The sequence below is a fragment of the Perkinsus marinus genome (genome assembly GCF_000006405.1).
Source record: "Perkinsus marinus ATCC 50983 genomic scaffold scf_1104296931854, whole genome shotgun sequence".
Taxonomy (NCBI): Eukaryota; Perkinsozoa; order Perkinsida; family Perkinsidae; genus Perkinsus; species Perkinsus marinus.
Window position 1 is genome coordinate 71,200 of NW_003215631.1, and position 14,501 is coordinate 85,700.

The 14,501-nt window shown below is 48.4% G+C and overlaps 4 protein-coding genes across 4 annotated transcripts in view; all 4 read left to right on the forward strand.

The window, feature by feature from the left end:
• Positions 1-2,043: 2,043 nt before the first annotated feature.
• Pmar_PMAR019855 (T complex chaperonin, putative) lies at positions 2,044-4,649 on the forward strand (the record flags this gene model as incomplete). Its single annotated transcript, XM_002786131.1, has 17 exons — positions 2,044-2,068; positions 2,149-2,255; positions 2,304-2,364; positions 2,415-2,542; positions 2,592-2,662; positions 2,713-2,809; positions 2,856-2,921; positions 2,968-3,075; positions 3,126-3,234; positions 3,285-3,387; positions 3,434-3,526; positions 3,574-3,692; positions 3,743-3,831; positions 3,884-3,988; positions 4,032-4,213; positions 4,262-4,367; positions 4,420-4,649. The coding sequence occupies 17 exons, from the start codon at positions 2,044-2,046 to the stop codon at positions 4,504-4,506; spliced, it is 1,656 nt and encodes a 551-aa protein (XP_002786177.1). The 3' UTR covers positions 4,507-4,649.
• A 1,888-nt stretch (positions 4,650-6,537) lies between these two features.
• Positions 6,538-11,725, forward strand: Pmar_PMAR019856 (hypothetical protein; the record flags this gene model as incomplete). The annotated part of the gene is made up of 23 exons (XM_002786132.1): positions 6,538-6,678; positions 6,711-6,760; positions 6,850-6,997; positions 7,061-7,127; positions 7,450-7,493; positions 7,544-7,639; positions 7,701-7,800; positions 7,847-8,030; positions 8,280-8,418; positions 8,471-8,540; positions 8,828-9,028; positions 9,225-9,377; positions 9,422-9,480; positions 9,594-9,696; positions 9,744-9,847; positions 9,893-9,940; positions 9,987-10,130; positions 10,401-10,466; positions 10,518-10,688; positions 10,851-10,996; positions 11,044-11,179; positions 11,261-11,356; positions 11,407-11,725. 22 exons carry the CDS (start codon positions 6,538-6,540, stop codon positions 11,354-11,356), a joined length of 2,466 nt encoding a protein of 821 aa, XP_002786178.1. The 3' UTR covers positions 11,407-11,725.
• Positions 11,726-11,800: 75 nt separating this feature from the next.
• On the forward strand, positions 11,801-13,457 carry Pmar_PMAR019857 (conserved hypothetical protein; the record flags this gene model as incomplete). The annotated part of the gene is made up of 10 exons (XM_002786133.1): positions 11,801-11,871; positions 11,923-12,067; positions 12,280-12,375; positions 12,480-12,535; positions 12,632-12,736; positions 12,787-12,894; positions 12,947-12,993; positions 13,063-13,109; positions 13,250-13,310; positions 13,360-13,457. 10 exons carry the CDS (start codon positions 11,801-11,803, stop codon positions 13,455-13,457), a joined length of 834 nt encoding a protein of 277 aa, XP_002786179.1.
• Positions 13,458-13,486: 29 nt separating this feature from the next.
• Positions 13,487-14,501, forward strand: part of Pmar_PMAR019858 (Exportin-1, putative) — a gene marked incomplete at its 5' end in the record, with an annotated part of 7,652 nt that continues 6,637 nt past the window's right edge. The window contains 5 exons of the mRNA XM_002786134.1: positions 13,487-13,570; positions 13,617-13,703; positions 13,756-13,857; positions 13,912-13,959; positions 14,045-14,173. Coding sequence (XP_002786180.1) covers positions 13,487-13,570; positions 13,617-13,703; positions 13,756-13,857; positions 13,912-13,959; positions 14,045-14,173 — 450 coding nt within the window. The remainder of the gene's footprint in view (positions 13,571-13,616; positions 13,704-13,755; positions 13,858-13,911; positions 13,960-14,044; positions 14,174-14,501) is intronic.

Below are 14,501 nucleotides of genomic sequence, written 5' to 3' on the forward strand. Positions count from 1 at the left end.
TCTCGTCAGGTGAGCAGTGGTTGGGCAAATGCCGGAAGTTAGGTTGGATGCCGATCAGTAGTCAAACACTTAGGTCGGAACAAACTCAGACATGCTATCCTGATGTACGGCAGAGATACGCTCTGACTTGTGGGCCATCATTCCTTTCCAGGACAGCCGTCATCTTATCGGCACGTCGGTGTATGTATGGAACCATCCCCTGGATCTCTACTTAGCTTTCAATTCTATAGCTTCATGGCCGATTCTGAAAGTGCTGGTCTATGCCGTCGATGATGCTGGTGGCTCTGAGGGAAATAGTTCAATTGGAGGATCGCTTTGTGGGATTTAAGCATGTCATCCGTAGGGAGTAATCGATTTCAGTGTCATACGGTTTGCTTCCCCTCCCGACAAAACCAGGAGAGCATCGTCTTCACTGTCAGACTATGAGAGCCATCGGCAGTAGCCGTTTCAGTCGGTTGACAGATGCACTACGTGAGGCCAAGTAGCTTCCTGCTAGAGATTATGAAACGTGATGACAGATACCTACATGGGGAGGCCTTCTCTTACCACTATGCCAGATAGTCTACTGACGAATGATCGATCCTCATTTGTATCAGTTACAAGTGGCACCGTTGTGAGTGTTCATTCGATCCAGTTCGAGTTTTGCTGTTTTGCTTGGTCAGGTTATCGAATGCGAGGTCATCGTGAGACGAGCCGCAAAACTTCGGTTAGCATTGTGAGTCATCCCACCAGTAGAATATCCATGGCCCCTGTATTATACAAGTTGTATATCAACTTATGCTACTGTGTTCTTTGATGGGAGTTACTGAACTCACGCACGAAAAGACGAATGGAGGGAATCACAATTCTTAGTCACGTCCTTCACGAGTCACCGAGTGATCAGTCTCCTGGCAATGATACCGCGTTCTCCCATAAGACGGCTCAAAGTGGGCGACCCGTCAGTAGTATTGGATCAATACAAACAACTCCTGAGCTTTGCTATCAGCAATTCCGCTATGAGTGACTCGCTACAATAAGAGTTAAGGGGAGTCTGAGGTCGGAAGGAAGAAAATGGTCGTTCTGGATCAACTTGTGACTCACGGAGCAAGTATGCAGGACATGGGTCATGTACGGAAATCCCTCAAACCTGCTGCGGGCACTGTTTCCCGAGTCCCCAGAGAGAAAGAGATTGCCAAAACCCCCGTCAGAATCCCCAAGTATTGTGAAGACGATTTGAAATGATTGCTCCACTTTGGTGATCGGGCTCGCTGAGATTGCATCATTATTACATCCTCGATCATGCTCGCTCGACACTGCTATCGAGAGTATATTCACCAGTGGAACTGAAACGCGAGTTTCCATGAAACAATACCTCTTAACCACAAACTTGAACAAGCAGCCTGATGATTTCCCAGATCAGGAGCCTCAAAAGAGTATCATATTTGTACCGAGCCATGACCAGCACAGTGAAATCGTGCCTCGAATCTAGAGTCCGAGCTAGCCTGATAGGATCGACCACTCTATATCCAAATCAGTTGACGAGGTAATCACCTATTCATCCGAGCCCGGGCTAGCAGCAGAACGAGTTGAACACTGACGGCTGGATCCGGCAGGGCTGACGAGAACTCCCTCTGCAACTCCTCCGAGAACCGTGTTTGACTTTACTGATGCTCCATTTAATTGCTTAGTCACGCACTACTAAGCGAAGTTCTCTAAGATGAGCGATGTTGTCGCAGTGGTTGCAAATTGGCCAAAACTGGTAAACGTGCAAAGCTTCGCTCCGCCTCCATTTCGGTTTCGCTGCATTCACCCCTCGGCACAACAATTTTTGGGGGAGATATTTGTTATTGGAGATGGCATCAATCAACGAAGGGACAAGTAAGTGAAACTTATTAACGCTGATCGTCATATTTCATGGGCATTATTGTCAATCTTAGCATTGTATAGGGTGAAGTTGTCGTCAGACTACAGCCCATTCCCGACGATTGAATCGTTAATTACTCAGGATTCATCATTTCTCGCAAGGGAGGGGCTGTAGCCACGGCTATAATCCTTTTAGTGTCTATGTCGCATGAATCAATGTGCGTTGGTGCCAAGGAATGAACTTGCAGGCTCGACCGGAGATCGCTATCACGGCACATAGGCTCACGTAGATCTCTCTTCTCCTAGGTGGTCTCCCAGTGGGCCAACTCGCCGTGGACGAGTATGGTAATCCCTTCGTGATCATGCAAGATCAGAATGATAAAAAGCGAGTCACCGGGTTGGACGCTCAGAAGGTAACACCCTCGCCTCATCAGCAGACGTAGCAACTTCTTCTTTAACAGGCTAACATCCTTGCCGCACGGAGCGTTGCTGAGACTATCCGGACTAGTCTTGGCCCTAAGGGTGAGTGCAATTCTTCCCAGGAAAATTCATAACCGTGATCATTATGGTAGGCATGGACAAGATCATCGTCGGCCCTGATGGTGACGTCACTGTTACCAACGATGGTGCCACAATTCTCGACAAAATGCAAGTGGAGAATCAGGTGGCTAAGTTGATGGTTGAGCTCTCGAAGAGCCAGGTAGGCCCAAGGAACTGTAATGTGTTTATTCTATATTGTTTATGTTTAGGACGACGAGATTGGTGATGGTACCACTGGCATCGTCATCATCGCTGGTGCATTGCTCGAACAAGCTAACAAGTGAGCGAGCTGGCTTACTACTGCCGAAGCTCATCCGATTGCTTTATCAGGCTCCTCGAGATGGGCATCCATCCTCTGCGAATCGCTGATGGATTCGAGAAGGCCTGTGAAGTCGCTGTAAAACGTGTTCAGGAGATCAGCAAGGAGGTAATGTCCGAGGAAGTACCCATTGTGTGAAGTCCCGGTGCTTCAGGTCGATATATTCAAAAATGATAACGAGGAGCTTCACCACGCTGCTATGACCGCGCTGGGCTCTAAAGTACTGTCAATGAAGGATCCTTCTAGCGTCAGGCTCTCTTGAGTAGATAGTGTCCTCTCGACAAGCCCAGATGGCCAAGATTGCTACCGACGCTGTCTTGTCGGTTGCCGACTTGGAGCGGAAGGACGTCAACTTCGATCTTATCAAAGTCGAGGTAGGGCTGTTCACTCGTGTTGCCCGTGATAGTACTTCCATGGGATTTAGGGCAAGGTTGGCGGCCGATTAGAAGATACCTGTTTAGTCAATGGCATTGTGATCGACAAGGAGTTCTCCCATCCCCAAATGCCGAAGGAGATTAAGGACGCCAAAATTTGTGGGAATTCGTGCAAGTGTGCCAGTGGATTTCACTTCTGTCCCAATTAGGCATTCTCACCTGCCCATTTGAGCCACCGAAGCCTAAGACCAAGCATAAGATCGACATCAAATCCGCTGAGGACTACAAGAAGCTTTATAAATATGAGCAAAAGTAGTCGAACGTCGCTTGGGGGTATGACCATCATAGTCGTCCTCAGGTATTTCTCTGACATGGTAGACACAATGCTGGCATCTGGTGCTAATTTGGCGATCTGTCAATGGGGGTTCGATGACGAGGCCAACCATCTTTTGTAATAGGAACTCTTCCACAAATCATTGATATTGTGCATGCCCACAGGTATCAGCGCAACCTTCCGGCTATCCGTTGGGTCGGAGGTGTTGAGCTCGAGCTCATTGCTATTGCTACTGGGGGCCGTATCGTCCCTCGATTCTCGGAGTTAACCTCTGCTAAACTTGGTAAGTTGAGTAGCTTCATCGCTGCATAGAATACTAATCATTTGTTTCAGGCCATGCCGGTACAGTGAGGGAGTTGAGTCTCGGCACTACTGATAAGGACTCTATGATTGTCATTGAGGACTGTGCTAATTCAAAGACTGTAGGCTATCAGGAGTTGTAGAATGGCTCTTACCATTCTCTTCCGTGATCAGGTGACGGTGCTAGTCCGTGGTGGCAATCAGATGGCTGTTGATGAGGCCAAGAGGTGCTTACATGATGCCATGTGCTGTGTCCGCAACCTCATCCGCGACAGCAGGGTACGTCCTTCTAAGCGGCTATGGGTTCATTTACTTCGATCAGGTTGTGCCCGGTGGTGGTTGTTCTGAGATCGCCGCCAGCATTGCCGTCGCTGATGCTGCTGATAAGGAGCCTACTGTGGAGCAGTACTCTATGATGGCCTTCGCCGACGCGCTTGAGACAATTCCGAACTGTCTCAGTGAGAATTCAGGGTTACAGCCACTCAAGACGGTGGCTCAAGTGAGGTAGTATTACCAGTTGCTCTTTCAGTAAGCAAAGTTCTATTCATTCAGGAATCTCCAAATATCCACCGGAAAGCCTGTATTTGGGGTCGACTGCATTGCTCAGGGCACAAATGATATGTGGAAGCAGGGCGTGTATGAAGCCACGGCTTCTAAGGTGATCATGATACGTGAACTCTCCGTGCTCATTTCGCAAGTCTTCGTTTCAGATCGAGCAACTCAGCCTCGCGACACAGGTGGTCAAAATGATTCTCAAGATTGATGATGTGATGTCTCCGTACGATTATGACCAGTAGAAGTCCCTTATTGGTGGGCGGCATCGCTGTGAGCACGTATACCTTGAAAGATCCCACAGCGAGCCGACGCTGACTGAGACTGCTAACGATTACGTTTCTAACGTTATCTAAATACCCTTCCCAATCAAGTGATGATAGATGAGTGTTGCTCTTCGAGCTGTAGGGAGTCCAGTGAGTGTTGTGTTGTAAAGTATAAGGTAACTTGCACCTGTCAAAACTCCGGAATTCCCGAGCTCGCGAAAACAGAAGTTGCGTTTGCGTGTGTACACGTCTCGTACTTGCCAAGTATTCTACAGAATCTTCAATGTGAGTGCTGAGCCTAGGATTTTGTCGAGAACAAACGTTTTTTCCGTGTGATGAGGTTCAGTTTTTGATTTGAAGGGTTGTCGACTCTGAAATGTTTGGCATTTCACTGGTTTTCCGATACCCGTGCGGGCCTTGATTTGGCACATGCCCATGTTACTATGAGGAAGGAAACTTTGAGAGCGGATATTGATGCATCCATGTTGTTGGACATGCGAGCAGTTCGGGTCGGGCAGCGCGTCATTGTATTCACTTATGACTTACTCATTATACAAGCAAGACGATCGGCTTTACTCAGATCATCGATGGCGCACTCTTACTAAGTCACAAGAAGAATCGCATCGCAAGTAGTTGATCCGTGGGCGCGCGCGATTTGAAATCTGTCCCTCCATTCTTTCTTGAAAGTTGACTCAACTCGAAGGTTGTTGTAAGACACTTTGGTGTTATCTGAAATACCCTACACACTCATTCATGATGAGTGTTATTAAAATACTGTTATCTCGTCCGAAGCAGAGACACGGTGTTACTCGCGAAGTAGCGAATAAGAAATCAGTGGTTGGAATTCGGTCCACACCGAACAACTTTGGTGTTGTTCTCGAACTACTATCTTTTATAAGGAGCAAAAGCTAGTAGTTGGTCGGTAGCTGTTGATTCGGTTTGAGACTCGATGCCTCCACCAATACCATCGCCTCCTGGAGGCACGCGGCTGAAGGTTAGTCGGACGCCGTCGCCTCCGACAGGCCCCGTACCTCGACACGATGAAGAGGAGTTAAAGGCGGACTCCTCCTCCCTGAGGTAGTGAGGGGCGGTTCATGTCGGGAACGTAGGGGTTGGAAATATCGGGGTGAGAGGAGTCCTTAAGACAGTCCATTGGATCTTTGCATGAGCGAACGACGTCGAAATCCACGACATTGGCCGACCCCAGTGTCGGTACTGCTACAGTTCATCAGTGTGATGACATCAGGTCACCCCGAGGATCCGGCAGTCCTACCTCAGCGCCGGGGCTGGAGAATCTTGTACCTTTGGAGCTATCCAAGATCGTCGAGATTAATCCAGACGTTATCGGGAGGCCGGAGCGGCGTGCGAAAGTGAGGTTGCTGGAAGTTTCCTTTCTATTAGCATTTCCAAATACTCGGCAGATATATAGCTTGGATGCAGGGGCGAAGTGGGTTGACAGAGGAACGGGCTTTGTTGATGTTGTTATTGCTGAGGGCAGCACAGCAAGCTTCGAGGATGGATGGCCTGCCGCTTGGATTGTGGTAACAGAAATTATAGGAAATCGCCATATAGATGCCGGCTTAGGTGGCTCCCGAGAGACGTCGAAAAAGGTCTGGATCCGACAGTGAGGATTCTATTGGGGAAGATAGTGATCCAGAGAAGTTGATACTGCAAAGTTATGTACAGCCAAAGGACTGTTATAGTAGACATACTCCATCGATACTAATATGGACGGAGAACAATCAAAAAGAGGTAGTAATCGATGGGATGGTGCTTGGGTCGTTCTTAAGCGAGTCGTACGGAATATGGCACTCTCTGTTCACCGACTCGACTGAGCTTCTATGGAATGTAAAACCTACAAGAGGGCCATGTACTGTGTTTGAGTATTGATGATGTATTACTGTAGTAGTTCACTCTGTATGACTGAGGTATAGTTGGCTTGCGAAGAGTTGCTAATAAGTATCATAGACTAAATTTGCGACAAATTGTGTAGTCGTGCATCTAAACGTAATGTTGATCACATTTATAATACGAGCCCCGCATCGCGGCCGTTTGCACGTATTCTTCATTCAGACTGACCTGGCAATCAGTTTCCAGGATAGAGCTGGTGCTATCCAGATATGGAATATGATTCAAGAAGTCAACAAAAATGTACTAGGGTTTTGGAGTTCGTCGGTTCTCAGAGGTTTATATTCGAATTGTTGGCAGTGTTAGTGCAGCCTTGCGATGCACCGTAGTTCACGTTATCTCTCCAGAGTCGCTACGGTTGACCCACGGTTTCTGCCTTATTCGATCGTGGAAGAGTAGGGTACATTGTATTAGATGGGCGATAGCTCGCCGAGGTCGAATGGGAGCCATACGCCAACAAGTTCATCTCGACGAGCTTCGAAGGATCGATCTCTGTCCGCTGACAGTAGCAGAAGTAGCCGAACAGCATCTTGGGCCACCCCCGAGGACGAAGTTAGCAACGGTAATAAGACTGGTAGTGTTGGTCCTTGACATTCTGGATTCCCCAGGTACAGTAGGTTCTCAGGCGCCTCTCATCCCCTACCCAACTGTCAGTAACCTGGTTGATGTAGTGCTGTCGTTGAAGGAAGCCGGTAATAGGGATCGCTGTGTACATGCTATACATCAGAACTCACACATTTTGTCCTATTGTGGCTGGTATCATGAAGGACAGCGTGGATTCAATCAGCTCTTCGATCTGTCCTGTTTTCCTCGACTACGAGTGCTTTCACATCGTCTTAAGGCCGAGGTTTTCATGGAAATTTTCTGTGTTCTTCCGGGCTGGTCTTGATGGAATTATAATGAATCGGGTTCGAATTCCGTGTGAAATGACTCCTATAAATTTACAGAGATTGCTAGCCTGGGCATCGTCGCTCTGATTTGATCGGTAGCTATGGACTCACTGGTGGTCTTCAGGCGAGAAATTCCCCATAACGTATCATCGCCGAGTTGTGGATGAGGTAGTAACCATCACATTTGAGCATTTTGTAGGTAGTGCGATGTTTGTCAGGTCACGTCACCCGAGTGGAAGTCGAGTCTCCGGAAGGCGTTCCATGATGCGGAAGCCACTGGAGATGAGGAGGCCTGTGCAGCAACAGCGAGCGTGGTGAGCACGAACAGTGGCCATGACTGAATCGTGTGTGCTGTCGAGTGTGCTTGCCTTCCAGGTACGAGCGTTGATTGCTCAGAACGAACCAGATGTTCTATATAGTCTCATCCAAACTGATGACATTTACATGGACATCCTGGGAATGCTTGAGCATGATGGTACACTCTGGCTCAACAATTGATACACCTAGCATTTTATGCTCAGCTACATACCGTCAAGTGAAGCACAGATCGTTTCTAAGCCAGTACCATCCCCCGTCCAATCGAGTATGCTTCCCCCCGACCATCCTCGACTGTGTCCATCTCAACTATCGTGTGGGATATCTAAGGGATTCTGTGTTGGCTGCATTGATCGATGAGCAGTCCTTCACAACTTTCGCATCATTACAGTAAGATCGTGAGAAAGCTGTTCGCCTGGCTATGGTCCTCGACAGTGAAAACTCGGTTCGTTATCGCTCAGAGGGGGAAATGAATGTGCACCATTGTGGGTTTCCGATCTTTTGACTGGAATCAATCGTGATCGTCTCATAGCGCATTTATCAACTACTATCGAGTCGTCAGCTGACTCCGAGTAATATTATCGTTATCTTGCCGGGCTCAGCTGATATCGGAATCGGCTTGACTCGATGAGTTTTCAGATATTCTAACAGTTTGACCATTCTGGACTATATCTGCAAGAACTATGGAACAATTTTCTCCAATCTATTCCCAAAAGAGGATGAGCGACGGGTTGATGAAAAGCAGTGGAAAGAGGATAGGAATAATGGCATCAAATTCGTAATACTAGAGTTGCGAATTCATCAGGTCAGTATCGTCGTATTATTTGTAGGTGCTGGAAGTGCTCACGATGTGTCGGTTGATGCCGCCTCAGGACAGGAAGGAGACGTTGGATATAATGAGTAGTAAAACTATCCGTGACATATCGTGCTTGCGACATCTCGGTGGTGGGGTCGGTCACATGCTTCAACTTGTGGCTGTTCGACCGGGGAGATGCGATTACAATAGTCGTTGCTTGATGTAGTCCGCTAACAGCCCTGTTTGGGAATCGAAAAATCCAATGAGTTGCTCGTGCCTACAGTAGTGGCTGGATACATATCATATTGTCCGCTCAATCTTTCTTCACGCGCTTCCCTCAACAGGAGAAGCATGGTATCCTGGTCTCCTTCATTCTTTCTCTCTCGTTCAGAGCGTCAAGAGGTGTTCGAGCCGATTCTGAAGGCTTGCAAGGATGCTATCGCGGAGATGGATGATGTTGGCGCAGATGTGGCGGTTGATATATTGGTCAACTTATCGATGGCTTGCCCGGTGGCGATATGGGACTTCTGCGACTCTGAGGGAGATGGAAGTGGGCAGTCGGCTGCGAATGGCACCGATACGGCTGACCAGGGTAGGAGTCTCCGGAGGGGAGTCTATTGAGATGAAGGATGATGCTTTTTTTCGTAACTCGATTGTGATATCACGCTCACGAGTTGCTGAGTCTCCCGTGGAGTTGATTTTGGGATTTGTTCTGCTTCGTGAGGCTCATTGAATGAAATCGAGTGCGTTCGTAGCGCTGGGGCGAGTGAATGTCTGGGTATCTTCAGTCGATACTCCTGGCGATAACCAAAGTGCTCATCTCCCTCTACCTTCCCTCTTGGTCGGGTTACTATCTGCGCGACCTAATTGTGACAAACTCACTGACGAGGGGCTCTTATCGCAGATAAGGGACATCATACAACTACTACTGGAGCCAGCAGGTTGGTATAAGTGATCCTCGTCATCACTCCATCCTCATGATCAGTTTCTGACGCAGCTTTGGGTGAGAGTTTGATGACGACTATGTACTCTGAAAATGGCCTGGTAGTACTCGAAGGGACGTATCGTTGAAAGCTCCTCCTCGCTTCGCGACTCTTGTTGGGATGACATCGCATTCTGGCAGCTTGGTGCGATAATGCGTTCACTCGCGTGATCAGGTATCGACATTACTGAGGGTTTTGAGCAACCCGTCCGGTCGGACGCCGTACGGGGTCTGTGCTTGCTATGAGCTCTTGGCTTACTGTGTCAAGATGCATAAAAGTAGATCCAATTTGATCATTCGAACGTGTGCACAGTCTTTTCCTCAGCTGGCCGGGCAAGATATCTGCTGAGCCGCCGTATCGGCTCTGTTGTGGAGTGGATAACTCGAAATGTTCGAAATTTGGACACTGATTTGTCCGCTCCAAAAATAGTAATGTCGAGGCAGACGAAATGGTTTAAACTTTCTCGACCTCAGGTCGTTGTGGCCGGTCTACGCCTCGCTCTTTCGATGTTGTACACCAAGGTAGTTCGCCTAACTGTCTGTGTATGTCTCGGATCTGATTGATCAGGATCCGATCTTTGGATCGAGTCTAGATAAATTAATTCCAGTCATTTTGGAGTACCTGCACGCACGAGCGGAGACTGGGAGATCCGGTGGTTTGATACCAAATTTGTGTCTCGGGATAGTATATGAGATCAGGAATTTCGAATCAGTAATAAATATGAGATCGGGCTTCACATTTATTTTTTCCGCGTGTTTCGGGGGAATCTGGGTCAATCACGTGTATTGCCGATCTTGGGTCGTGACATTCGCGACCTATTGGTGATGAGTTGGGTGGGAGTCGGAAATGCAAAAGAAGTGGAAGCTGAGTAGTTGTGCTTTAGTAGTTGCACTGGATGGTCCTCAGACTCTGAAATACTCGTGATACTGTGTCAGTCTAGGAGTAGAGGCGGTGACGGTTGGTATCGTCTTTTATGTTCAGCTCCTCCGTAGTACATTAAGAAACCCCACGACATACTCCTATTTACAGAACCTGGATAACACTGCGGTGAGATTCATATCGCTGGCCGTGGAGCACTCGGACCCAATAGTGTGCCAGATACAAAGTTTAACGCTGCAGGCGAGGCCGAACGATGAGTTCCGGAATAAAACAGCAGCTCTTCCCGACACTGCTGCTGAAGCGGACAGATTTGGAGAAGATCGCGAAGAGGAACACTGGTTCGAGTCAGATGACGGTGACGAGGAGGACGAGGATGTCGGGGAACGCAAGGTAATATACATGAGCAGTGAGGGCTCCATCCTTTATCATATATGCGGCATTCGTGACATCATAGAAATAAACCTGTGAGGCAGTCTTGGAATTCGGGACTCGCAGTTCTAAGGCTCACCTGTTGCGCTCTATACTATATCTGCGTCCCACCCTTTTGTTCAGGCCACCTCGGCGGAGAAAGGGCGCAACTACTTCCAGGACTCTCCGCGGCCGAATAAGAAAACTTCAGGCTCAATGTTGGCATCGCCAATTGAGGAGAGACGAACTCCCCGGAAGGAGTCCAATGCGGTGGCTAGTTTGCTGGAACAGTAGGCCCACATTCGGAGTGATCGTGTATCGATAAATTCCATGGTAGGTACCTGGAGGACATCGATGATGATGAGCAGGAAGATATGCGACAGCCGAGTAAGAGGTTGAAGATGTCCTTTGATGAGGAAGAGTTCGTTGGTTCGGACAATGTGGAGCAACGGGGCTTGTTCCAGGAACGAAAGGTAGACTGCAATGCCTTCATCATGTCTTCTATTTCCCTCTCCCCGATCGGGTATTTTGTGGAATCCATGTTTGGTTTTCAGGAAACCATACCTGGAGCTTATTCGATGAGCTGTGTGCCTAACCTGGTTACGGACGGGTTGAACGTGGAGGACTCCGACTCAGAAGATGAAGAATAGGTAGTGGCGAAGAATTCATCACAAGATCGGACCCATACGAATGTTTTCAGACAAGGCCTCAGTGATCTGATATCGTACCATTATTAGCTGGGCAGGGGTCACCTTGGTTATTGCAAGTCTAATAGCCCTGGAGTGCGTGCGACTATTATTTTCTTCGTCCCGTTACCACCTCCATTGATCGAGGGACTCTCTCGGGAGGTTCTACTAGTGCTGATAGCTCTTTCATCGGCGCATATGAATGTGCCCTGTAAATTAGCCTGGTGTTCGGCGTCTGCTACTGTTACAGTTCGCAATTATCACTATGAATGGTAACGCTCTCATTATCATCATTGATACGTTTACTCCATAGTCACGTTACCGGAGGGTCACACCTTCGATGGGGTTGAGTTCTTCTCATACCAGGGAGCTCACGCCTCTGATCCAGGATTGCGGAATCCCACATCAATGTCTTCGGCTCCTATATATAATTTCAACCAGGCTGTTTCCGCGGACGCATTCGAAGTCGAGGAGTTCAGGTAGTACGTGAGGATGTAAGCGCTGGGGAAGGTAGTGGAAGTGATGATCAGACGTCGGACACGACTGCATGAGGAGGAGGCTGCCGAGGTCGAGAAGTCGATCAGCAGTATAAAACCCTCCCGACGAATACGGTTGAAGAAAAGTGGCCAGGAGAAGGAAAGTGGACAGGCCTCTGAGGCGGTTGATGACGAAGGGGTGGGTATCGGGTGGAACGCCTGGAGCTTTTTGTAGGGCAACTCATTGCATGTCGCGGAGGGTATATGCGCTCAAGGAACTCAGCTTGTAGAGCGTACATCTTCGAACGCTCTCGAAATTAACGCGAGTTTGTGGGTATGTTCATGGAGGATTCTTTTCGGGAGATATCTAACTCGTCGCAATGTTTGTCTCGTGGATTGTTCCTGTTTCAGCCTACTCTGTTGGATCTCAAGCACCGTCATCTGGAGAATCTTCGTAGGGATCGAGACGAGATGCAGGACCAGGATGGTGGTTATAAGCGTTTCCAGGTGAGTGGCATGTATGTAGATATGTTCGATAGATGGGACCACTCGACTTGTCTGAGTGGGAGAAGGCGAAAAAGAGTTGCCCCGCGGACGCTATTCTTTTTTAGATGGAAGAGTATACGAGCGAGGACAGCCATCTCAAGTCTAAAGGAAAGCTTTCCCAGTAAGTTGAGTCGATGTTATCAATCACATTCTCGAACCAGCGTGGTGAATGATACAAGAAGAAAGGATTAGAAAGTCGAAATTTGTCCTATGGTAGGTATTACTGCTCCCTGTGTGGCCAGATGGCCCTGGTGACGGATTGTCTGTTGGACGAACTGCCCAGGCGCTCGACGGACGGTGCCCTGGCCCTCGATGAGAACACGTAATCTCGCAGGCTGAACTACAGCTGCCATTGGTCCTCACTTGATCCAGGCACTTTCATAAGAAGTATCTAACACTCGGGGAGCGTGTCTGTCTGGATCGTGGAAAAGACAAAATCGAAATCCAGTACCGTTATAACTGCAAAAATAATCGCTGCGGGTAGCGAGTCCGGATGTGCATGAATATATATCGGCACGGTGTTCATTATTAGAATTCCGATCGTCTATCGTACCACCCTGGAGGACACAGGAGAGACTGGTGGAACTCTGTATACGTAAGTTGTCGAGTCGTTGGGAGCGTGTTGGGAGCAGAGGTTTCTTTGCTAAGGTACATATCAAGGGCAGCCTCTTGAAAGAGCAATCGAAAGCCGCAAGGTAGTGAGGTAAAGATATTGAGGTTTTAGACAGTATCCGTTGTGGGTTATCAAGCGGCTGATGCAATCGGTATTTTCATACTGCAACGCCAGTCACACATTTGGTCAGGTTCAATGCTGCGACCCGATCCAAGTTCCTAGATGCTGGCGGATTCGCTGCTACCAGTACTGATGAAGACTGAAGAAGACGAAGAAGTGTCGAGTAGGGGGGAAGGGATTTCCTGGCTCGATGGACTGAGGTCCATCTGCAGAGACTCATCCCCGTACGATTGTGATACCAGTAACATTTGCCCGTCTCGATACCATTGACGCCTTGCTGTTGAACGAGTATCGTCCAATGCTCAGTTAGTTGCTTACGTTTACTGGCCCACACCGTCAATGTCGTCTCCTTCGAAACAGAGCAGCACAGCTACCATGACTCTCCCCTCGAAGATTGTAGACTGGATTGGGAAAAAAGAAGAGGTATCGTCATAGGGTGAGAGACCATTGATCCAACGCTCTCCTATAGTTGGAATTTGTCCTGATGCGAGTGCCTGGTGATATGGATTTGTCCCAGCTTGATGGTGTAGCGATTGAACCTGAAGAGGATGCTCAGGTGAGTTGACTGAGGACTGACATAGCATGTTGCCGTTGAACACCTTCTTCAGCCTATTCCTCTGCCCGAGACAGTGTACCAGGAAGATGCCCAGAAGCACCAAATGGTTGCAGTTGGCTCTTCGACGAATAATTCTGCCGGTATACTGGGTCAGGTGAGAGCAGATATAATTGTATCTAGGCTATGCCCCTTACAGTACTGCTATCAGGTCTTCCCGCTCTTGCCTGACGAATCGAAAGGGAGCACGCAGCCCAAGGTGAGATCTCCTTTGTGTGTGCTCGGCTAACATAAGCTATAGCATCAGAAGAAAAAGATTAAGTTGTCATGCTTCGAGTTCTCAGGTGCTCAGTTGCCGTCGTCTCAATCGGTTCTCACGCACGATATCGATACACAAAGCCAGCAAAACTGAGCGGTCGAAGAAGAGGGTATCCACTTCGAAGGCGACAAGAAAAAGCATTGCCAAGGAATCGGTAGTAGCGAGGGAAATGAGCCGAATGACGTCAGCCTCTCGCCCAACCTCGCCTCTGCGGATGTGTATCGGTGTTCTTAAATACAACTCGCGAACTCTGAAGCTCAACATCAGTGATCATTGCATCGTTTCAGCCGACTATCGTTTGCTTATAGTCAGCTCGAAGACTCGTTTGGTTCTCTCAGGCTCCGATTAAGAACGAACACTAATCGATCCTGAATCGAAGACATTACGACGTTGTTTCTACCACGGGTACTGGATGCTATGGTGTTCAGTGGGGCTATAACGGGGAAATATGAAGATGCCATTCAGCGTGTCGGAGCGATGAA